Genomic DNA, 25,925 nt, shown 5'->3' with positions numbered 1-25,925 from the left:
TGTGAGAATCACTTGTAGTTGTGGTTATCATGCATAGAGTCACATGAGGTACCCACACATATGCCGTAATATGTTCTTCTTCCCGACTTTAATGCTTCCACCACCATCATCAACTTCAAATGATTATTTATAATTTGTACATTAAAAAAGATATTATATTAGTTAGATGGGAACAAATATTATAGTATTATTAAGTAATGTTAATTATATTTTCTCTTAGACGTTAAAACAGAGGATGTCAACATCGTCTAATGAGTATTGAGCTTCTACAGGGGCGTAGCTTTAGTTGGGCCAGGAGTGACCCGGCTCCCTCCGCTTTTTCGCTTGGTAGAGTAAAGTTATCCTTTCTTGGCCGGAATTTTTTATACATATTGTAAATTTACCCGTTTTCGATTGAAATTTTGAGCCCCCCCGCGCTTTTTTTTGCTCGGTAGTGTAAATGTATCAACTTTTTGCCCGAAAATTTTTATACATAGTGTAAATTTACCCTTTCCTATCGAAATTTTGAGCCCAATCTTTTTTCGCCCGGCAGTGTAAATTTATCATTTTTCAGCCGAAATTTTTTATAAATGGTATAAATTCACTCGTTTCCGACCGAAATTTTGAGCCCGACCTTTTTTTTCGCTCGACAATGTAAATTAATCATTTTTCAGCCGAAAATTTTTATAAATTGTATAAATTCACCCGTTTCCGACCGAAATTTTGAGCCCGACCTTTTTTTCGCTCGGCAGTGTAAATTTATCATTTTTCAGCCGAAAATTTTTATAAATGTTATAAATTCACCCGTTTCCGATCGAAATTTTGAGCCCGCCCCCCTCTAGTCTAGGAAATTTTTATACATATTGTCTGCCCCCTCAACGTATATGTCCAAGCTTCGCCACTATCTACAAGCCTCGTATATTCAAATCAGATTGCAACCGGTGGACTGTAGTTAAAGAAAATTATAACTAGTTATTATATATTATTTTTTTTTGTATGAAGAAGTGACAAATAAATTATTTTTTAATTATGAAAACCTAGTAATTGTATTGAGGAAGTTTCCCAAAGTGACCATTATAAATTTCTGAAAAATTAGTAATTATATTGAGATTTATAAACATGATATTCAAACCATTTACTTATATTTTTAAATACAAAATTTAACACTGAAAACTAAATTAATGCTTTATTTTGTTCTCGTAATTGCATTAAAACTAGGCGCGCGCGCACACACATACATTCATGCATGAATGCATACTGAAGAAACACTAACCGGACCCCGGACAGATTACTGGTAACCTGGGGGTTGGATAGCTGTTTCCCACGAGGGGTTAGACCCTTGGAAGATGGTTCTTCTGATAACCTGCAAAACAGACACCGTGAGCTCGTCACTGAGAAGGGGGGGGGTTCCTCCTTGTGACCACCCTCCGGCGTGAGAATCAGACTAGATTGCTCTTTAAATATAAAAGTATATTAAGAGATTGCTAGAGCAGATATCAGGTATATTATGATGATATAAGATAATGTAATGTTGTTCAGATGATCATACCATTTGGGGTATTTATAGCCGAAGGTAGGTTTCCAAGGAGGTATGGCCAGCTGCAACAGTGTTCCTGTTCATCAACAGTAGCCTACGCACGTGCCTTGCTGGTAGTTGGTGAGTAGGCAGCGGCTGATAGTGACCAGGCCTGCTGTATACTATTCCCTTTCCACCAACTGCCGGCTACGCACGTGGTATGACAGTAGTTGGTGAGTAGGCAGCGGCTAATAGTGATACAGTACAGGAGCATGCTGCTCGCCATACTGTATCAGTGAGCTGTCGTATCTCTGATCAGATCTTTCGCCCATACCTCGTCAGGTACAGTAAAAGATCCTTCAGTATACAGACTGGCTTATTTGGGCGGGAGTATTCCCCCTCCCGCCTCTGTGCGGGATTGCTCCCGGCTTTGCTCATTCCTTCAGGTGACACTGATCGAGAGCTAAGTGCCTTGTGCGTGTAGCCATGCTGCGCGGGTGGCCTTCCCTAATGGCTTGTATCCGAGGCTGCGGGGACAGGCGGAGTCCTTCACCATTGGGAGGCATTTCCTGCGGGACCAGCTTGCGTACTGCGCGTAAGGACGTCACGTCTCTGAGCATGGTTGGTCCTGCGGATCCAGTTGGTCTCTGCGCAGACGTCCCTGTTTAAGGTGAGTCTTGCGGGTCCAACTGGGCTCTGCTGGGACCTACCTCTTCAAGTCCCCCCAGTCCAATGTTCTTCTCATGCGTGTTTAATAAAGTGAGGTGAACTTTTGGACTTAAGCAAAGGGTTTTGAAAAGGGTTTTGTAAGGTTTTCCATGGGGATTCTTTCCGCGGAAGTCCTTGTCACTTGCAGAAATGCCCGAGTTTCCTGCTTGGTCTTTGGGTATGATGCGGGTAGGTCTGTAACCTCCTCGCAAGTCAGGAGCATTGAGTCCCAGTTGTATGTATTTTCCATGAGGTTTTGGTAGTTTTGAACATAGTGATCAATTATGTTAAAACCACCAATTCCATTCTGGAGCTTCAAACAACGTAGTTCTCGACGTTCCTGCTATGCGGGGATGTTATTTCCGTTTCCGCAAGCATTGCCCAGAAGATCCTTCCTGGTTTCAATTCCCAGCGGAGCGCTAGGTATGTGAAGGGTTTTGCCTTAACACTGTACCAGCGCTCGTCTTACGGTTACTTTACTTCCAAGGTATTCCTGGCATCAATTCCCTGCGGATGCTAGGTATGTGAAGGGTTTTGCCTTAACACTGTACCCGCAGCCGTCTTATAGTTACTTGGTTGCCGAGGTACTTGGCTTCAATTCCCTACGGGTGCTAGGTATGTGAAGGGTTTTGCCTTAACACTGTACCCGCATCCGTCTTTCGGTTACTTGTTCACCAAGGTTTACTTGGCGTCAATTCCCTGCGGGTGCTAGGGGTGCTAGGTATGTGAAGGGTTTTGCCTTTTGAGGATAAGTTAACCTTTGAACGTGGTTGATAACAGGAAGTCTTGCTTCCTCTTTCGTGATTGTGCGGGTAGAACCGTCACTTGCACTTAGTAGGATGGCAAAACTTTACCCTTATCTGACCTGCGTGTAGGTTTTTCTCACCTTTTGAGGATAAGTTAACCTTTGAACGTGGTTGATAACAGGAAGTCTTGCTTCCTCTTTCGTGATTGTGCGGGTAGAACCGTCACTTGCACTTAGTAGGATGGCAAAACTTTACCCTTATCTGACCTGCGTGTAGGTTTTCCTTATCCTTTTTAAGAATTTTGTTTTGAACCGTTCGACGCGCGGTTGTCGATAGGTTAGTGATCGGTTTCCTTTCATGATTCATGCGGATAGACTGGCACTTTCATTTAATAGGATAATTGAACTCTTCCCCTTCAACTGACCTGCGTGAAGGTTTGTCAAGTTATTGGGTTCGTGCGGGTAGGACCGCCTTCCCACGCAACGACTTCACGTAATGTGAACGCCGTCACCAGTGTTGCATAGTTTAACCGTTCGACGCGCGGTTGTTGATAGGTTATTACTCAGTTTCCTTTAATGATTCATGCGGATAGACCGGCACTTTCATTTAATGGGATAATTGAATTCTTCCCCTTCAACTGACCTGCGTGAAGGTTTGTCAAGTTATTGGGTTCGTGCGGGTAGGACCGCCTTCCCATGCAATGACTTCACGTAATTATGCGGTGAAAACCGGCATATTAGTGTTCAGAAAAGTATAAATGTAAAATCATCAGCTTCGATGTTCTTAAAGAGAATCATTTCCATTAGAAGTGGCTCTTGGCCTTTTCTTTACAAATTGGAATTGATTTACATGCAGACTGTGTAAATGAGCTCCCTTCCATGTTGGGATGGGAGTGCCATCGAGCCGATACGCACCTGGTTCGGGATCTCGTTCTTTACGCAGCATGTAGTCTCGATTTTGAAGCTGGAATTGATTCGTGTTTTCCCCAGCTGAGGTTCTATACGCACCCGCCTGCTCAGCCTTTATTGTGCCACGAGGTGCGCGAGCGTCCCATCTCTGACAAATGCTTCGACCATGTCCTTTACGTCTATGCATTCTTCAGTGTTGTGGCCTTTTGTCTTGTGGAAGTCACAGTATTTGCTCCGATCAGCATCGTGACGATGTCGGATTATTGGAGGCTTTGGCCATGGGAGCTCTTCAGTGGCGAATATCTCAGTGACGCTTTTGGTGAGTGGCGTCCATCTGGAGTTCCGGTGCGACTGTACATTATCCCTTCCGCCCACTCGATGTTGCAAGCCGGATGAGGTGTCAAAGTTTACCCTTGACTGCCAAATGCCTAGCTTTCGCTTTTTATTTAGTCTGGCGGTGAGGACGTTGTCTTCTCTCGTCTTCTGAGTGTAGAGGTTTGTGCTCTGTGGGAGATCTCTACCCAGTTGCTTCTCTGTTTCCGCATAGCGTTTTGCTGCTGTCATGATGCCATCCCATGTGGATGGCATGCCATCTTTACCCGTTAGGGTGCGGATGAGCTCTGGGTCATGTGCGCCCTGGATGAAGGCAGCGCGAACAAGATCTTCGCTGATATTGCCCAAACTTAGCTTCTTTGAGTTGAAGCGAGTGATGAAGTTTGGCAGAGATTCATCTTCCTCTCGTATGCATTTGAGGATTGTCCATTGCTCCTCGGTATACTTCCGTTGTTGGCTGAAGTGTTGGCTAAACTTCTGTTGGAAGTCTGCCCAGTCGTAGATGTGGTTGACCGGTAGACGATCAAACCAAGCTCTAGCAGCCCCAACAAGCGTCATTTGGAACATGTAGCACCACGTGGGTTCCGTCCAATTGCTGACGGTTGCCCCCGCTATGAACCTGTTCAAATGATCGTCTGGATCAGATAAACCGTCATATGTGCCTATGTTAGGCATTTGTTTGGCACTCTTTGGGGCGATTGCTTCCGCAATGTCCCTTGCAAACTTGGACGTTCCTGCATTCGCAACGTTTGGTCTGAACGTTTTGGAGAAGTCTCGTGGACTTCCACCTGTGCTTTCTTCATGTGTACGTGTATAGGGGAGGCTGTTGTGCAAATATGGCTTAATGTGTGAATCATACAAAGGCCTTTCGTGTCATAAGTGCGCATAAAGTAAAATAATTACGTACAATAATAATACTCTCTCCGTCCATTTGAAAGTGTCCACATTTCCTTTTTAGGTTGTTCCATTATAAATGTTTATTTTCAAAATTTATCTTTAAATTTTCAAGTTTACCCTTGCACAAAAACAATCATTCACTTTCTTAAATTTCGTCTTTTTATATACGTCAAGGGCATTATAGTAATTTGATAATCTAAAAAGGCAATCATTCAAATTTTCTTAAATTTTGTGTTTTTCAAACCATGACACTTGTAGAGAGACGGAGTGGGTAAATAACTAGGGAACACATATAACTAATAATTATGCTATCACATAATTACGTAACTTAAAAAAATAATTAAGCAACCTATGTTTTTAATTGTGCTATCTATATTTACTCTTTCGTATGCTTTGTAGGTTAACACTTTTTTGAATTAAAACATTTTTGTACTATATATATAATTTTGGATAATGATAGGTAGAACCACTTATAAATAGTACGGTGTCATATGCCACACCCGTACTTCCTTTGTACTTGTTCAAAATGTCTTCCTTAATTTCTCTTGTTCTTATTCTTTACTTTGCTCATACATCTTCCCAAACTGCCGTTCTTGCCCTTCCAAGTCCTATCCGTGATGGTATGTTAATTCTATTAATTTCTTGATAACTAAAACTATATTAATTAATACAATTTTCTTCAAAATAGTTTATAGTTAAATTACTAAATATATTGTGTAGGCATGCTTCCAAATGGTCACTTTGAGCTAGGTCCAAAACCATCCAACCTCAAGAAAACATTGATCATAGGAAAACACTCTTTGCCCAAATGGGAAATCAAGGGCATCGTCGAGTACGTCTCGGGTGGCCCACAACCAGGCGGGTACTACTTCGCCATTCCTCGTGGGACCCATGCGGCGAGGCTAGGCAACGAAGCCTCCATTTCACAATACATCCCTGTAGAGGCCGGTTCAACATACTCTCTCACATTTTCGGCCACACGAACGTGTGCTCAAGACGAGAAGCTCATGGTGCAAGCAGATGGCCACTCGGGCGAGCTTCCGATTCAGACTTTGTACAGCACGGATGGAGGGGATACTTATGCTTATGCTTTTAAAGCCGTTGGTAGCATAGTCAAGGTTATCTTTCATAATCCTGGGATACAAGAGGATCCCACTTGTGGCCCTCTTTTAGATGCCACTGCAATAAAAAAGATGACACCTTTGAGATACACTGCAGGTATTATATCTTATTTTCTTATGTTCATAATTATCAATTGCTTTGTTTTGTTTAAAGAGAAACGATTAAGATCATAGATGTAATCATATAAAGTTACCTGCTTAAAAATGTCTTGATTAATTTCTAGAACAAAAAAGAAGATTTATAGATGTAAAAAGATTATATAGTGATTAGTGGCTATTTAATTATGGGAAATTAAATTTTAATAATTTTCAATTCTGACCTATTAATTGGTCGTGATTTACGAATAGTCCTAACTTTTAACGTATTTTTGATTTCCAGAGATTTCATATTAACCAAAAGTTAATCCCGTTAGCTTTTTGATGACATGGACTCCATATGTGGCAAAAACATTGTTGATTTGCAACTTAAGTAGTTAACATCGATAATTAGAAAAACCAGGACTCCATATGTGGCAAAAACATTGTTGATTTGCGACTTAAGTAGTTAACATCGATCATCAAAAAACCAACGGGGTTAACTTTCAGTAAGTGTAGGATCGCTGAAAAAAAATTATGTTTAGGACTGCCGGTAAACATATTTTCTGAGTTGAGATTAATTATGGCTAATATATATGTCAAAGCTGAGATTAAGAAAATTTAATTTTTCATTTTAGTTATAATTATGATACTAACAGGTAAAATGTTCAAATTTTATTCTATAACTAGCAGACTGCTTTGGAATTTGGATTTAAATAATATCATCATCATCGTACTCAGTATATCCCACCAATAGCAATGCTATGGTAGGGTCTGAGGAGGGTAAGATGTAGACAACCTTACCTCTATCCCATAGGGATAGAGAGGCTGCTTCCGATGAGACCCCCGGCTCGATAGTAGTTTTGCATCAAGTCTTGGACATAAGGCACATAGCACTCAATCATCGGGACACCGGCTGATTGGTGCATGTGTCATTGTCTTTCGGCTATCAACGCCACCACATGATGCCTAATTAACCTTCCCCCACTTTTAACGTTATTTTCACGAGATTAGTAAAATAACGTCAAAATTAGTGCAATTTTACTTTTGCCCACCCGAGAGTTCACACATATATACATTATATGCGTGCACCGCCAGCAGGGCATAATTTGGATTTAAATAAGAAAAACAAATAATAATTGCAAGCATGTGATAACAATATTCTTCGGCCCATTGCGGGGGAAATGAAGAATGATTCACACGGAAAATATATTAAAATGGATAATCATGATCGATTATATTATGTTTTCTATTTTGGGTGAACTTAGTTTTCTTAAATTAATATTTATTATAAGATAGGTCAGATTATGATTTTCGTTTGTAACAAGATGCATGCACTATACAGTATAATTTAGTAATTTGGGATTTTAAACTATCTTTTAAAACCGTGCATAGCTGGTGCCTTTCATAGATATAATTAATATTTGATGATTAATGTTTGTGAAGTTAAAATATAAAATAAAGATAGGTAATTTTGGTTATACGTTTATAGCTTGTAACCAAATGTAGTATATTTTAGTGATATGAGCCTTTAAAGATCGTTACATAGTTGTGACCTTCTTGATCTTAGACCATGAAGTATACATGGTTTCACCTCATTTAATTTAATTTAGAAATAATTCTTAAATTACTATGTGAGAAAGTAGGATTTTAAAGTCTCCGAGTGTGGAGGAAGTGGTTTTCGGTGTTTTTTGGTTGTTTATAAAAGTTTACCGTTCGAAAAAAAAAAAAAAGTCCGTTAATATTTTAACCTAGCTTGCCTTAAACGTCCCATAATTAACCTAAAAAGAAATAATATCCTACTTATCAACCTTTGCGAAATTAATTTAACTCCTTAATCATTAAATATCCCAGGGCCTTATATGATTTTTTTTATACATTTGGTTATATTATAATCACAATTTCAAATTCCATTAAAAGGAAATATGACATATCCATGTTACATCACGTGATTGTTTAAGTGAGCAGACAAGTAAATTATGAACTCTTTAATAACTTTGACCACTGACTTCATCTTGCCTTATTTCTCTTTTAAATTTTAATGCATATATATCTTACCATTTTATATAAGCTCTTTTAAGTTTTAAGTAATTAAAGAGTTCCAATCGTTGAGCATTTGTTCTAACGGTAATTTAATATTTTAATATGTATTCTAAATTAATTTGTACATTTTGTTAATGTTAATTTGTTTGAAAATTAATGATTTGAACATTAAAGTGCTATATACAACACGAAACTAACGAACTTAACAATTTCAGGAAACTTGGTGAAAAATGGTGACTTTGAAATTGGTCCATACGTCTTCAAGAACTTCTCAACTGGAGTCCTACTCCTCCCCAAGATACACGACATAATATCTCCATTACCCGGATGGATTGTCGAATCCCTTAAACCGGTTAAATATGTAGACTCAAAGCACTTCGTCGTACCAGCTTCAGGGCTATACGCCATTGAGTTGGTTGGAGGCCGAGAAACAGCCATTGCCCAAATCATACGAACCATTCCTAATAAGTTCTATAGGCTAATGTTCACTATAGGCGATGCAAAGAACGGATGTCATGGGTCAATGATGGTCGAGGCATTTGCCGCTAGGGAAACGCTTAAGCTGAAACACGAGTCTCGAGGAAAGGGTGAGTTCAAAACCGGAGTTCTCAAATTCAAAGCGGTTTCAACCCGGACACGAATCACATTTTATAGTGCTTATTATCACACAAAGCTTCATGATTATGGTCATTTTTGTGGCCCTGTGTTAGATAATGTTAAGGTTTGGTTTTACTAAGTACAAGGTGTGTTTGCTTCTTAATATTAAGGAATACTATGAAGATATATAAGGAGCATAAATATTCATTGACTTTGTGTGTATTGCATTACTCTAGGCTTGGGTTTGGAGGTGATGTATTGTTTTTTAAAATGTTGTACTATTTACTTTACTCTATTGATGATGTATATCTTATAAAGTGAAGCTTAAAGTTCATGTGTTTTCAACAATCAACTTTTCAATTTCATTGTAACATTCTTTGTATTTTAAAATATTCATGTACTATCCAACTATTTATATCAATCCATCTTGTAGGGATTCATATACATTCGGGCCGCACTTATTGTTCAGATATGGACATGACACTTAACGTTGGAGTTTTCGATTCATCCACACCTAAGACACCACATCACAATAATGAATTATAAACGAACCCAATCCCACATGTAATTTTCTGTCTTCTTATTATGCACATCCATGTAACAAGACTCAATGTTCTCATTGAAGTGAACCACACACCTGGAACCACAAGGGTTGCTTTAGCATTTGGTGTCCCAAAACAACCAAGTATTGTTCGCTTTGTTCTATACAGTTTTACAGTCAGGACCTCTAATGTCTCTAAGTTACCAGTGTAGAGAGTTTTGAGGATGACGACAATCCTAAACTTTCTAGTTAAATCGTATTTTATAAGTACGATGATAAAGTAACACTATAACAGTAAGTCAATAAATTTTAAGTAATATATTATATTTAATAATCACATGTTACAATTTACAAGTGGTATCATAGCAAATTTGTGACTCTAGGTATGTAGTGCCCATCAAAGAGACGATGGGTCATGTTATAGAGGTTGGGAAATAGAAGAGAAAAATAAAGATATGAAATGTACCTAATTTGACTGCTGTGAGGTTGGTAGCTCAGTGAACACAATGTCATTAGTTCGAGTCCGGGTAACAAAAGAGATTCACCGTTAAAATAAAGTCATGTTATTAACATGTTTTGATATAAATTTGAGTAAACTGCAGTTTTCGTCTCTGTGGTTTGTTCAAATCCGCGGTTTTAGTCCAATAGTTTCAAATTTGCGATTTTCGTTCATGTGGTTTCATTTCACTTGCAATTAAACTCGTCTACGCTAATCCAGTTAAGTCTTGTCGTTAAACCCATCAGCGTGCCCCTTCCGTGAGGGGCAGTTTTGTCATTTCTCTCCCCAAATAATCCCTCATCCCTAATTCGCAAGCCCCTCGCGTGAGGGGTTGAAGGTGCATTTGGGAAAAAACGACAAAACTGCCTCTCATGTGAGAGGCACGCTGATGGGTTTAACGACAAGACTTAGCTGGGTTAGTGAAATCGGATTTAATTACAAGTGAAATGAAACCACATAAACGAAAATCGTAAATTTAAAACTGTTAGTATAAATTTTCTGTAAGTTGAAAGAAAAGGTAAGAGTTAATTTGTTCTCAAACTTTGTGCTACTTGTATAATAATATAATACTTCATCACCTGAGTTAGCACGTGACTAACATAACTGCACATTCATCTGTTTTATAAGTATTGCAGTTGCAGAAGTAGATGAAAAAAACAAGTGGCGAATTGAAGCTTCATTAATTTCAAACACAAGAAATAGAGCATCGATATCACCATAATAATCTTATTAATTTAAACCCAAAGCAAACACCCCAACCCACGCATTATTCTGCTCCTTAATTTCTGCTACTTCAACGTGGTCTCTCCTTTCTTTCACTTTCCTAACGTTAACTTTTGTTTTACTTATTTTATGGTGTGCGTGGTGCGGTTTTTGATTAAAACCGAATCGAAAACCAAACTTTCGGTTTTATCACTTTTCAAAACCATTCGGTTTCGGATTTTTCGGTTTTCGGTTTTCGGTTTTCGGTTTTTGGATTCTGTTCATTTTTAGATGCGGTCTTTTTCGGTTTTGCTAATCGAGCCAAAACGTGTTGGGCCAAAATAAATTATACCCAAGATATTGAAATTGGACATGATATTTGTTTTTTTAATTTAAACTAATAATTAATAGAATATTGATTATATTTTTTTTAACAACCAAACCTCAAATATTTTTAAAAGCTTATAAAAGATATATTTAAAATCAAAACAAAAAGTACCTGTATTATTATTTAGTAATCATTCGTAGAAACCAAATATATTTGTTATTAATCATATGTTAAAACTAAACAAATAGTCAGATTTTCTTTTAATGATTACGGTTAAGATGTTATGGTTATTTTGATTTTTTTTGTTATTTCGGTTTGGTTCGGTTTTTTCGGTTCTTAACAAAATGCATAACCGAACCAAGACCAATATTTCGGTTTTTGCTAAAGTTCAAAACCGAACCGCCGGGTTCTAATTCTGTTTGGTTTTTTTGGTTTCGATTCGGTTTATATATATATATAATAGAATCTGTATATTTAGGAAGATTATTTGTTTATTTTGAACGATATATTATCTCCAAAATAGAACATTGAATTGTAACTATTTATATGGGAAAAGTTTAATATAAAGGGAGCAATTATCACATTCCTTCAATATATATACATACATATGTAAGTTTGTACTTGTTATTCTTTGACGTAAACAAACATGTCTTTGTTAATGTCTCTCTTCTTTCTTTGCATCTTGGCATCTTGCTTTTCATACTCTTATCAAGCTTCTTCCAGGACTCCATATCTTGATGGTAAGTGTAGGGGTATGGTACTAAACCCGGCTTACGATCTTAATTTATTATGTTTGGCTTATTTTATTATATGGACTAATACAATATTATTGGGCTGAGGGGGTTTTGTGGAGGTAACCCTAACTGGGCTAGGCCCATTAGGGTACCATGATGGTGGCCATGAGGCTCCCTATATAAGGAGGTCTCCACCTCCTTATTAAGGGTCGTTGTTCTCAATAAGAGCTACCACCATATTTTTGTGTCTGTAAACAAGAGATCCTCGAGATTTCTTAACAGTCACCTCCACACCCCCAAAAACCATTGCAGATCTCAAGCTACCGGAGAAGAAGATCGAGTCGCGTTTCGTTCATCTCGAAGACCGGGGAAACATCGTCATGGATCAGGTCAGATTCATTTCATGTTTCTACATTGGCGCCATTCGTGGGACGGCAATGAACCGCACCTCAATCTTCTTGGTTTCATGTCCAGATCTGTGTTTCTGGAGTGACGCAGGTCAGATCTGGTTCTAATTCCTTCAGATCTGATTCCGTTTGAGCAACAGTTACGTTCGAAATTCTTGTTCGTTTCTCTAGATCTGCGTTCATACGCAATGGGTGCCGGATCCAGATCTGATTTTTCAGTGTTCAATGCTGGAATAAGTTCTAGATCTATAGTCACAAAGCAAAAATTGGGTGTAAAAAAGGAATACACAGGAGAATGACAGGATGTGTACAGCCTCAAAATAATACGCAGATAGACTCCGCCTCCTTCTTCTATTCAGCTCCGTCGGGGCTGTCTCCGCCATCAAGGCGCCATACATGTGCGCCGCCGCGGATCTGCACCGCGCGGCCATCCATGAGCCCTGGCGTGAATCAACACCGCGCGTCATTGCGGACCATATAAGCGCTCTGGCTTTCCAACACCACCACTGTGACGTCCATTCCGCGCCCATAAGCAACAGTGCGCCATCATGCATGCGCACAGTCGAACACCCCGATACAATATATGAGCGCCACCGCAGATCGTCGCCGCGTCACCATGCATGCGCGTCACCACGGAAGAACAACGCAACACGCATGTCTGTTACCTCGGCACAACACTCCGCCACCACGCATGCGCCACCGCGGTTCGATACACCGCCACCACGCATGCGCCACCGCGATTCAATACATCGCCACCACGCGTGCGCCACCGTCGCGGATTAACATTCCGTCAACATTCATGCGCGCCACGACAAGTGAACCTCGCCACCGCGTAAGGTCATTGCGCCACTACGCGTACACACCACGTGCGAAGGAAAAACCCGTTTATAACCGCAATCCGGGTATCAACACCTGCCGGTTGGCAATGCCATCAACACCTGCGGGAAGAGAAGTTAATGCCTTCCATGCATTAACACCTGCGGGAAGAGAAGTTAATGCATTCCATGCATTAACACCTGCGGGAAGAGAAGTTAATGCATTCCATGCATTAACACCTGTGGGTTGGCAATGCCATCAATACCTGCGGGTTGGTAATGCATGAGCGCCCGCGGAAACCACCATGTGGGCCGTGCCTTTGGTTTTGCGCAGAAGACTTCGCCGCCGTGCATGCGCGCCCACGAGTCACCACTCCGCCGCCATGAAAGGGCATTGCGGAGGATCAAGATTCTGCTACCATGCATGCGCGCCACCGGAGATCAAGTCTCCGCTTCCATGCATGCGCAATGCCGAAGATCAAGACTTCGCCGCGATGCATGCGCACCCGCGAGTCACCTCCCCGCCATGCATGCGCACGCAACTCCCGCCATGCATGCGCGCTCAACTCTCCGCCATGCATGCGCACGCAACCCTTCGCCATGAATGCGCGCTCAACTCCCGACATGCATGCGCGCTCAACTTTCTGCCGATATGCATGCGCGCCCGCGGATCACCACTCCGCCGCCATGCATATGCGACCTTGGATCATCATCCCGCGCACATGGAACGCAGCACAACTTAGAAAATGTTTCGTGTAAAAGTTGTCAAGTTCGTAATCAAGGCTTTTTAAGCCATTATGAATAATGATACGCTCTATTTTTTCTTAATATGCGTTCTATTACCTTTTGCATACATGTTTCACACTTCCCTTTATTAATTTTGAGCAATATGACAACATTGTATTGACATCAAACTAAAAATAAAACGAAGTAAAACATACATGCGCGAGCTTCAAGCTCAGACGCGTTAACGAGTTTTAACTCTAAAACGTCAGGGCCTTAGCCCAATAATATGAGCCTTAGCTCAAACATAAAGGTCGGGAGCCTAATAATATCCCACATGGCCACGTGCCAAACTTAAAGGTTGGGAATCCTCATAAACCCATAAGGCCACGCGCCAATAATATGAGCCTTAGCTCAAATTACTCATAGCATCCATCCTACGTATTGCGCAGCTGGACCATAAAAATACCTAAGCACAACTAAGGCAAAGCACATGCCAAAGCATAGTTGTTAAGGTCTCAGGTCGGGGCCGCGCATGGGATTATAATGGATATAGGCAGAGTAACACATACTGACACGTAAAGGCTAAAAAACTCATTCATAATTCCCTATAATAAATGCACGATAACGTCGCGCAAAAGAGGAATAATGAAAGGCCGAGGCACGTGTCAGCATATTCAGAATATCGCAAAATAACTTGAAATATGACAACTGTTAAGGATTAAGTAAAAATAATTTCCTTACAACCTTGTTCAAGTTTCAATGGCGTCAGGAGTAGGTCCTTTGGCCACGCCAGAGCCGCTAGCAGAGGTAGCGTTGCCCGCGCCATCATCATTGCAATCACTCCCTTCACATTCATCAAGTAATTTCTTTAAAGCGCCAAGATCGGGCTGGTCAGCAAGCGCGGCTATCTGCGCGCTCAACTCTTCGCCATGCATGCGCGCTCAACTCTTCGCCATGCATGCGCGATCAACATTCCGCCGCCATGCATGCGCACTGCCGAGGATCAAAACTTCGCCGCGATGCATGCGTGCCCGCGAGTCACCACTCCACCGCCATGCATGCACACTGCCGAGGATCAAGATTCCGCCGCCATGCAGCGCACTGCCGAGGATCAAGCTTGTAGCACTGCCCTTGATAAAAGGCAAATCCAAAAGGTATAAACTATGTCCAAAAAGTTTATACACATGCGAAGGAAAGATATGCTTGTACGATGCAGTCACCCGCGGGTCATAACCGCGACCCGCGTATCAACACCTGTGGGATGCCAATGCCACCCGCGGGTCAAAACCGTGATCCGCGTAGCAACATGAACACTTCGCCACCATGCATGCATGCGTCCCCGCAGATGAGCATTCCACCATTATGCATGCACGCGCCGCGGATAATGCACTACCTCGCCATGCATGCACGCAGCCACGGATCAACACTCCACCTGTGGAAGACTGTCACCATGCATGCATCCGCGCCCGCGGAAACCACCATGCGGGTCGGAAGACGACTCCATGTCCTCGGTTTTACGCAGAAGACTCCGCCTCAATGCATGCACGCCCGCGAGTAACCGCTCCGCCGCCATGCATGCGCACCGCGGATCAAAACCCCATGCGGGTTGGAAGACGACCCCATGCGGGTCAAAAATAGTACAACATGAGCTTGGAAGACGACACCATTCATGGGCGCCGTGCTCCGACATAACAAACTCTGACCAAGGCGGGTCACCTGCAAGCTCCGCAGGTAAGCACCCGACCACCGTTCATGTGCGCCGATGGGTTTCAACAATACGTCATCATGCATGCGAGCCAAGGATCATCGCGTCACCGTGCATGCATGCGTGTCCCGCTGATCAACTCTACGCCGCCATGCGTGCGCTTCCGCAGATGAACAATCCGCCGCCATGCATAGACGCCATGCACATGTTGCACTCCACCAACATGCTTGCGCGCCGCTGCTGAGTGCACTACGCCTTCATACATCATGCGCGCCACCGCAGATCATTCTGCCACCGCAGTCGCACATCAACCCTTCCGCCACTCTACACGCGCACCGCCATGATGCTTGCGCGCCATGAGAGAGAAACAAGTAATAATCAGATCTACGCTCACGCGCCCCCACTCGCAGGCGTAGGTCAACATAAGCGCGACACGTGTTCCTGACACTGTATGAGGAGACGTGAAAAGCCATTGTAGCACCTCGAGCACACGAAAGGTCTGACACATAACGTCTCCATCTCTGATGCATGTCAACACCAACCAACCACGTGCATTGACGATTCGTTTTAACCAAAGGGATGGAATTTCGCCCAACGCGCGTACAAGAAAAGAAAAAGAAAAAACAAGCTCTATTAAAAAAGCAAACTATTAAGTCTAATATCTATCTTACCTCGCTCGCGCGAGACAAAACACACATTAGACTGGGGGGGCTTGAAGGGGTATGCACCCGCCTTAACATCGAGCGGGGCGGGTCAACCCACAAGATATACACAAGAGGCTTGAAATCAGGATGTCATGAAGACACAAAGCCAAAACCTATGCGCAAGCGCATGAAACATCTGCGCGTGGCGCATATCACATGCACACAACACACATTTAGTGAGAATAAAGAGAAGACCTTGCGCATCCTCGGGATAGGCGCATAAAGGCCGCGCGTAAGCGACACACAACAAATGAGCAAGAGATTTCGTGGCGCAGCCTTTTTCTCCAGTCCTCATAAACCCATAGGCCACGCGCCAAACTTAAAGGTTGGGAATCCTTATAAACCCATACGGCCACGTGCCAAACTTAAAGGTTGGGAATCCCCATAAACCCATAGGCCACGCGCCAAACTTAAAGGTTGGGAATCCTTATAAACCCATACGGCCACGTGCCAAACTTAGAGGTTGGGAATCCTCATAAACCCATACGGCTACGCGCCGAACTTAAAGGTTGGGAATCCTTATTAACCCATATGGTCGGGAGCCTAATAATATCCCACATGGCCACGCGCCAAACATAAAGGTCGGGAGCCTAATAATATCCCACATGGCCACGCGCCAAACACAAAGGTCGGGAGCCTAATAATATCCCAAACGGCCACGCGCCAACGTAGGTTGGGCACACCTCATAATTTGCCCGAGGATGGGAACCTTGTAATACATCCACTTTTAGTTGATATGTTTTTGCAGGTTCGGCTACGAGTCGCACAAGCACCTATGACATTATTATTATTATCTGGCCGTTTGTGCCTCCATTATTATTTTGAAGACAAGCCGGGATAGTCATCCTGCGTAGAAGAGGCCCTTGTGGGCCAGTCATTATCATCATATTATAGCTCATAAGCCGCAACTCGCGCATGTTTCATTATTTTATAGCTCGTAAGTAGCCTCGCGCGCAAGCTTCATTATTTTTATAGCTCGTAAGCTGCCTCGCGCGCAAGTTGCATTACATTATTATCGAGATACGCACTCTATCTTTTATCAGGCCCCGCGCCACTATTGTTATGATGCGTGCTATATCTTATTCATGCTAGTGCACCATTATTATCATAAGGATCACAACATGTCACCATCATGGAGAAAACCTCTCAAAACTCAAAGACAATAAAGACAAGGCCGAAGAAAAGGGAAAAAACCGCCTCATATCCTAACACACCTTATGAAGTCCAGCGCTCCACCTAAACGCTTGCACGCCTAGGAGCAACACTGGACTTGGGGGGCTTGTAGGGGTATGGTACTAAACCCGGCTTACGACCTTAATTTATTATGTTTGGCTTATTTTATTATATGGACTAATACAATATTATTGGGCTGAGGGGGTTTTGTGGAGGTAACCCTAACTGGGCTAGGCCCATTAGGGTACCATGATGGTGGCCATGAGGCTCCCTATATAAGGAGGTCTCCACCTCCTTATTAAGGGTCGTTGTTCTCAATAAGAGCTACCACCCTATTTTTGTGTCTGTAAACAAGAGATCCTCGAGATTTCTTAGCAGTCACCTCCACACCCCCAAAAACCATTGCAGATCTCAAGCTACCGGAGAAGAAGATCGAGTCGCGTTTCGTTCATCTCGAAGACCGGGGAAACATCGTCATGGATCAGGTCAGATTCATTTCATGTTTCGTCAGTAAGTTTCTTTTACCATTATAATTAGGACTGTAAACGAGAAAGTTCGTTTATGTTCATTTGTGTAATAATAAACAGACATAAACGTGCAAGAAATTTCGTTTGATTAACTAAATGAATGAACATGCGTGAACAGAGGCCGTGTTCGTTCAATGTTTGTTTATGTTTGCTCATTAAATCCTTTTTCATATTTTTTTTAATGACTGTTCTAATCTTATCATTAAGATTTAAGCAAAATTATTATATATATAACAAAAATATATACGAGTATTATGTGATTAATTAATATGTAAACCTGGTAGCTGGACCCAACCGTTTGGCATTGGCACTAACCATTCTCGGTTAGCCAAATCAAATAAAAATTTGGTTGTGTTCATTTGTGTTTGTGAACCGTTCACTTGTCTGGTAAAAGCTTAACGGACGAACATGAACAAGGTGTTCAGTTTGGTTGGTTCGTTTACGGTCCTTGTTATAATTTGTCATTTATGTAGGTCTGCTTGCAAATGGAAACTTTGAACAAGGACCACAACCATCAAACCTCCAAAAAACAGTGATCATAGGAAAGTACTCTTTACCCAAATGGGAAATCTCGGGCTTGGTGGAGTACGTCTCTGGCGGGCCACAACCGGGTGGGTTCTACTTCGCGATACCCCGTGGGGCCCACGCTGCAAGGCTTGGGAATGAAGCCTCTATAGCACAAGTTATTGATGTGAAGGTTGGGTCAACCTACTCACTCACATTTTCTGCAACAAGAACATGTGCTCAAGATGAGGTGCTACGTGTCTCGGCCTCGGGCCGGTCTGGTGACCTTCCGATTCAAACTTTGTATAGCACTGATGGTGCGGATACGTACGCGTTTGCATTCAAGGCTACTTATAAGAGAGTGAAGACGTGTTTCGTAATCCTGGCGTTCAAGAGGACCCGGCTTGTGGACCGTTATTGGATGCCATTGCGATTAAAGAAATGCTTCCTCTAAGATACACCAAAGGTAATATGTTCGTTTATGAGGTTGTATGCATTAAAAATAGTTAACCAGTTAAACTCGTTTCACTTTAAGCTACATATTTTTTGCCCGTTTTAGTTCCAGCCACATATTTTTGCCTGTTTCATTTTCATCTACATATTTTTGGCCCGTTTCACTTTCAGCTATATATTTTTAGCCCTTTTCAGTTTCAGCTACGTATTTTTGGCCCATTTTGCTTCAAGTTACGTACTTTTGGGCCGTTTCACTTCATGTTACATACTTTTGGCCCGTTTCACTTTCAGCTGCATATGTGTAGCCCGTTTCACTTTCAGCTGCATATTTTTGGCCCGTTTCACTTTCAGCTGCATATTTGTAGCCCGTTTCACTTTCAGCTACATATTTTTGGCCCGTTTCACTTTCAGCTACATATTTGTAGGCCGTTCCACTTCAGCTTCATATTTTTGGTCTGTTTCACTTAAAGCTACATATTTTTGGCCCATTTTACTTTCAGCCCCATATTTTGGCCCATTTCACTTTCAAATACATGTTCATGACCCGTTTGAGATAAATCTTTCGTAAATGCAGGAAACTTGGTGAAAAATGGTGGATTTGAGATCGGGCCCCACGTGTTCAAGAACTTCTCAACAGGAGTCCTCCTCCTTCCCAAGATACACGACGTAGTTTCACCGCTCCCCGGGTGGATAGTCGAGTCACTGAAACCTGCAAAATACATAGACTTGAAGCACTTTCAAGTGCCCGAGGGCCAAGCTGCCATCGAGTTGGTTGGCGGGAGAGAAACCGCTATCGCGCAAATCATTCGCACCATCCCTAAAAAACTGTACAGATTATCATTCACTATTGGAGACGCAAAGAACGGGTGTCATGGGTCAATGATGGTGGAGGCTTTCGCAGCGAAGGAAACCTTGAAAGTTAAGTACGAGTCTATTGGAAAAGGCGGGTTTAAAACTGCAAGCCTTAAGTTTCAAGCCATTTCAAACAGAACAAGGCTGACATTCTATAGTGCTTTTTACCATACAAAGCTTAATGACTATGGTCACTTTTGTGGTCCTGTTTTGGATGATGTTAAGGTTTTTCCAGTTTCTCGTTAAAAATGTTGTTTGAAGTTAGATTAGAACCAAGGATGTAACCTGAAAAATGATTTGAGCTTTTGATTGGTTAATTTTGTGTTGAATAAATTATAAACCATGTTGTTTTTAAACATGATATGATGCTACATCAAATATTCAATGAATTGGTCTCGGACTGAACCGCCGCACAAACTGAAGCAAGCCGGATAGTTAAACCAGCTTGATATTCATATAGTTTGGTGTGTAAGGTGTTAACAGGACCTTTTCTGTTTATAGTTAACTCTCCAGCTTTTGATTATTACAATTACATAAGCAGCTACATGTATTACTTTAAAATTTGAATACAAACTAATAATTTTCATTATGAAATAACAAAAATGGGTTTAACTTAGCTATTTTTATAAATATATAGAAATATAGTTTGAGATAGCTTAACCTTATTTTTTATATCGAGATTCGAGACAAGTTCAAGTTGAGCCAAGCTTTAGAAAAAAAGCATGAAACAAGCCAAGCTTGAGCTTAGACAAACCCGGGCTCAAGTTGTTTACAACCATACCTGAATGACTAAATCTCTATCCATAGAGCATCATGTATACCAGAAGTCGAAATTCTTGACACAAAACAAAAATAATCAGGTTTACACTAGACCTGATTAATTAAACGGGTCGTGTTTATATTGTAGTGAAGTTAAAGAGCTTTTCAACCCATTCAAAAATTAAACATGTCATAAAAGTATAAAAGAAAACATACTGTAAAAGTTTAACCCACAAGAGCAAGAATAAAGCAAGAAAAATTTATCTTCAATATCAATGTTTTGGAATCCCCAAATGTCAAAACAAACCCAAATGGGCTGAACTTCAGCAACCAATAAACTTTTATTCAAATTTGGTGAAGTGCTAATCAAGCAAACGAAATAGATATCTGATCAGGTTTTGTAATGAAGTTGCAGCAAAAAATTACTTTTAGAAGATAGAAATAACATGAAATATCCATCTGACGAATGTAGTTCTATTCAGCACGAGCCTTGACTATGAAATTCTGACGACTGATGGGGTTCATGACCACCGGTGGTCCAGCAGTACGTGGCCATGCCTGAAACTTCTTGTCGGTCTCTTCCCACCAATCCTTGTTTGAGACAGTAGATGGAGTCGTACCTATCCAAACACACATGTAATGTATAGAAATCATGCTTTTAAAAGTATGTTCAAATTAAGCATCTAGACGTGTGTGTGAGTTTCTTACCTCCAAAGATCTTTTTGTCAGCAATGATATAGTCACAGCTGAATGCAACCACAAATGCTGCAGCAATTGAACCAACAATCTTGCCTGCGGTCATGTCTTTAAACTGAAACATTAAAAAGAACAGAGGATGAGATTGATACAATACAGATCATAAACATTCGTTTCAAGTTCAAATCTAAAAAAGTATAAAAGTCTAAACATTTGAAACAAGAAGCCGTCATTTTGTAAAAAAACACTTAACAAAAAGAGAAACTTCAAAAGGTTTGTTGCTTTTAATTTAAATGCATATATATTATATACCCAATGTCCATATATACATCTTGTATCTTTGTAACATAGGTGTTCATCCACAAATTTTATAATTCAAAGCATAGCCTACAAATTTCATTTTAGTTCATACTGTTATTCCTGAAACTGGCCTTAACTGTCATGTTTCTCTAACTTATGATGCATCAAGCAGAACAAAACTTCCATCTTTTTCAAACTGACTTATGTCATATATTGATTTTTGTTTGCATGGTTATCAAACCTTGTTTATAATTGTCTTATTTGATCAAGTATAGCTGAGTTTACCCATATCTGACCTCTTCCTATTGCAACAAAGAGTATACATAAAGTTTTCGAAACCATTTGTCTATCAAAAAAGTATAAAAACAAAAAATCTAAACTCTGAGGGTCTCTCTGGAAGCCACCTCTTTATCCCTTTGGATAGAGGTACGGTGTGCCTACATCCCACCCTCCCCAGACCCTACCTATAGCTTTGCTGTTGGTGGGACTCCACTGGGTATGATTGATTGAATAGTAAAAAATATTGGTTTTTTGTTATTTAACAACCTTAAAGCTTAATAAAAAAAATATAACAGCCCAATTGTCAAGACTCAAGAACAATGCAAAGAAACACAAGACAAGCATTTTGAGGTGTGAATAAAACTATAACCACCTGGAGACATTTGATCAGTATCAACAACACTAGTCCAGATTTTCTAAAAACATTCTCATCACCATCTAAAGACAACAATAAGCACTTGTTGTTACTACTTACTACTTAGCTTTGTCCCGTCTCTATAATCACGATGAAGACTACACACATAGCACACAGTTTTCTCTACCTCTATGTCCAAGTTTTTAGAGTTGAAGAATAAAGTTGTTATAAAGTTCATGAACAAAAGCATATAACCTACCCTAAAAAGATACATGTCCCACTAAGCCATTGAAAATGAAAACAGGTTCAGGCCTCTCTCAGACCCTGTGAATCTCCATGAAGTGTTGTATAAATCGCGATTAGTCAACGATTAATCGCTATGCTACCAAATCGATTAACCTAATCGAACCAACAAATCATTGGCTGGTCAAATCCAGCCCAAATCAGTCAAAATTGATCAAATTTCACTCAAAACCTTTGAAGTATTTGAAAAATTATACTTATCCAATCCAATTAATAAGTTTGAAAAACGTATGTAAAGTTTGTATATATATAACTTCAAATAATTAAATATAAATTCCAATACGATTAATCGATATTAATCACTAGTCTACCCGACCAGTGCCTAACGATATCTACAACTACTGCCTCCATCTAATCTAAAACCTACAATTCATTTTGCAGGTTTCAATATTAACATCAACAGTTTATAACCTTGTCAAAACAAAGCTATCTAACTAGATTGAATTCTATTCTAAATCAAAACATCCTGTAGCCGATTTCTCAGTTAGCAAATCAATAGCTGACATATCTATCTAGGAATCAGATTGAACAAACAGATCATAAACATTTGACCAACTTAATCTCGATCGGATATACAGAAACGAATAATAATAATAATAACAATAATAATAATAATAATAATATACCTTAGTATTAGATCTCTAAGAAAGAAAGAAGAACAATCCGAAGCCCTAATTCGCAACCAAACGGCGTTTCGATCGGAGGGTTTGGAAATGAAATTTATATTATTGACCTGAAAGTTGAAATGAATGACACGCTTTTGCAACTAGGCCCTCACTTTATTTATGTTTTAATAGTTACCATTTTTATTTATTACAACTAGAAAATGCATATGATGGGTCAGAATGTGTCAAACTTAAAAAAAGAAAATGATTGAAACGGGACAAAACGGGCTGATCCGTCTTATACATTTTGATTCAACTCATGGGTCAAGATTGTCACCCCTAATTACAACTTTATAAACGCACTTGATTAAACCAACCTATATAAATGTTTTATAATTAGCCTTTTTTCTAACCCCTGTTTATTTTCTCCATTAAGTCAGAGGTAAATAAGTAATTTCGTTTATTTTATTTATTTCTCTTTTGAGCTAAGTGTCATTTCATATCTATAGTCAAGTTATTCTAGAAATAGGGATAAAAATGAAAAGGATAAGAAAGATTTCTAGCAACAAAAAAACCCCTCAAAAACAAATAATAATGAAAAGTTAATAAAAAAAACATAATTCAAAATTTAATAAAAAAATGAAAAATGTAAAAACGTAAAAATGTTTCCACCGTCTTCCTTGTTCTAAAAAAATAAAAAAAACTTGAAAAAGACCCAATGTTGAGGAAAAAACATCATTGTGTCCTTTTATTTTTAATTATGTTTTGTGTTTATTTTTGTCATTAATTGTGTCTTTTTTTACTTAACATTGTGTCTTTTTTTCTTGATATTGTGTTATATTACTCAGCATTATGTTATATTTTGTTCGACATTGTGTTAAATTTTACGACTTATTAATATGTTTTTTTATTTATCATTGTGTTGTTTGTTCATTTTCGGCATTGTGTCTTTTCGTCGGTTTTTCTTGGAACGGGAATGACGGGGGAAATATTTTGTTTTTAATTTTTTTTGTTTTTTATTTATATATTGAGTTATTATTTTTTAATTATTTGTTTTTGAAATTTTTGTTGGGGAATTTTTTTTTGTTTAGCCACAAATCCTTCTCATTTTTATCTATTTTAGCCTTTACCCCCTTAATCAAATCATAATTTAGCTATATATATGTGTTCCCAAGTCTCATTTAACAAAGGGAGTGGAAGAAAAAGAGAAGAAAATATAAAATAACCATGTTCCAGAGATTTTTAAGAAAGGGAGGGGAGGGGAAATGATGGAAAATAGGAGCATATATTCATCCTTTCAAATTGGAGAGATTATGAGAGAAAATATTTTAAGTCTTATCAATTACTAAATTACCCTCATATCTAACTTTCTATTATAGTTTACTTAAATGGTATAATTGGAAAATTGTGTTTTCTTTTCTTTTCCTTCTAACTCGAGAACACGTAAAATGTTTAATTTCCGTTCTTTTCCTTTTCTTTTCATTAAACTCGGGAACACGAAATAAAATTACACATTTTCCTTCCCCTAGCTTTCTTTCCTATTCTAATTCCCCTTCCTTCCCCTCCCCTCTTATTCTTTTTCATAAGGTGTTGTAAACCGAAGTGCAAGGACATTCACAATCGTGAATGCATCTAATTATCAATGCGTTGATAGATAAATCGACATCAAGCCGCCCTCATCTCCTGATGAAATCTGGCAAAAAGTGGAGATCAATGAATACTATGAAGGCATTAAAAGCGAGTTGTTTGAGGACGCCCCCCTTATAAGATTCTAATAGATATATTAGACGTTGATATTTGTGAGATATTGTAATTCATATATATAGACTTTATGGTTAGGATCTTATCTCAAAAATAGATGATCATATTTGTAATATATAATGAGGTGAATGAATGAAAAGGAGATCAAGGAAATTATAAACAATATACGTCTATCATGGTATCAACCCTAGCAACCTAGCATCTTTCTTCTGTTGCTGGCTGCATTCCGATCCCTATACCACCTTCCGCCACATCTCCTTTCTCGTTTTTCGTGTCTTTCTTTTTCCCTTCTATACTATGGAATCGAAATTGCATCCCGCAGTTACGGTCACAAACATCAAAAACTTTGTCTCAATAATCCTAGACAATGAAACCGGCCAATACACTTCTTGGTCTGAGTTATTCAAGATACATTGCAAAGCATTCCTCGTGTTTGATCACCTAATATCAGACAAGCCAGCACCTACTGAATCCTCCTCAAAAGCCAAAGCAGGCGAACCACCTAAACCTGAACAACCGGCTCTGGATTCGTGGGAGCGGATTGATGCCATAGTCCTGCAATGGATCTATGGCACCATCTCCCAAGATCTGGTAAACACAATCCTAAAGAAAGATACCACCGCGCGTGCGGCATGGACAACCCTTGAAAGTTTGTTCAACGACAACAAAGCCACCCGTGCCGTTTATCTCAAAACGAAGTTTGCGAATATCCGTCTCAATAACTTCGCAAACATGCACACCTATTGTCAAGAGCTAAAGGTTATTTCAGATCAATTGGCCAACGTGGATGCTCCGGTGACCGAGGAAGATTTGGTCATACAACTAGTTACGGGTCTCAACGAACAATACGAAGGAATTGGTATGCTAATTCAAAACACGGTACCGTTTCCAACCTTTGCCAATGCTCGCTCTCGGGTCACTATGGAAGAACAAAGAAAGTCTCACCAAGCGGCTTCGGCCGCATCCGCTGCGGGACATGCTTTACACGCCACCCCCACAAATATTTCGTCACAGCACGCTCCTGATCATCGTTCGGATATGTCATCGGACAGGGGGCGCGGTCTTGGCCGGTGTAACATCCCCAAAATTTTGATCCAAATTTGACAACTTAGGAAAGTTGAGGGATCAAAAATAATATCAAGACAAGACATGAGAAAATATTAAATAAGGAAATGTAAGAAAAATAAGGAAATAAAAATATTTCCTAAGTTAAAGTTTACTTACATGAAAAGAAATTTCATCCCACAATGGAAGATGTAAGAAAGTGGAAGCAT

General features: G+C 40.0%; 2 protein-coding genes and 1 pseudogene across 3 annotated transcripts; 2 read left to right on the top strand and 1 right to left on the bottom strand.

Annotated features, from left to right (window-relative positions):
* The first annotated feature begins 5,558 nt into the window (after positions 1-5,558).
* On the top strand, positions 5,559-9,189 carry LOC143544353 (protein TEEBE-like). The gene is made up of 3 exons (XM_077036477.1): positions 5,559-5,707; positions 5,808-6,305; positions 8,542-9,189. Exons 1-3 carry the CDS (start codon positions 5,614-5,616, stop codon positions 9,060-9,062), a joined length of 1,113 nt encoding a protein of 370 aa, XP_076892592.1. The 5' UTR covers positions 5,559-5,613; the 3' UTR covers positions 9,063-9,189.
* Positions 9,190-11,622: 2,433 nt separating this feature from the next.
* LOC143544352 (protein TEEBE-like) lies at positions 11,623-20,119 on the top strand (annotated as a pseudogene). Its single transcript, XR_013137241.1, has 3 exons — positions 11,623-11,733; positions 18,258-18,754; positions 19,316-20,119. The product of XR_013137241.1 is annotated as a protein TEEBE-like (transcript).
* Positions 20,120-20,597: 478 nt separating this feature from the next.
* Positions 20,598-22,929, bottom strand: LOC143544351 (uncharacterized). The gene is made up of 3 exons (XM_077036476.1): positions 22,912-22,929; positions 21,061-21,163; positions 20,598-20,972 (listed from the first exon to the last, which is right to left on the bottom strand). The coding sequence occupies exons 2-3, from the start codon at positions 21,152-21,154 to the stop codon at positions 20,827-20,829; spliced, it is 240 nt and encodes a 79-aa protein (XP_076892591.1). The 5' UTR covers positions 21,155-21,163; positions 22,912-22,929; the 3' UTR covers positions 20,598-20,826.
* Between the last annotated feature and the right edge of the window lie 2,996 nt (positions 22,930-25,925).

Source organism: Bidens hawaiensis, unplaced genomic scaffold, assembly GCF_021521415.1.
Source record: "Bidens hawaiensis isolate Kalapana, Puna unplaced genomic scaffold, B.hawaiensis_p1.1 tig00013539_1, whole genome shotgun sequence".
NCBI classification, from domain to species: Eukaryota; Viridiplantae; Streptophyta; class Magnoliopsida; order Asterales; family Asteraceae; genus Bidens; species Bidens hawaiensis.
This window is presented reverse-complemented; position numbering and strand designations above follow the sequence as displayed.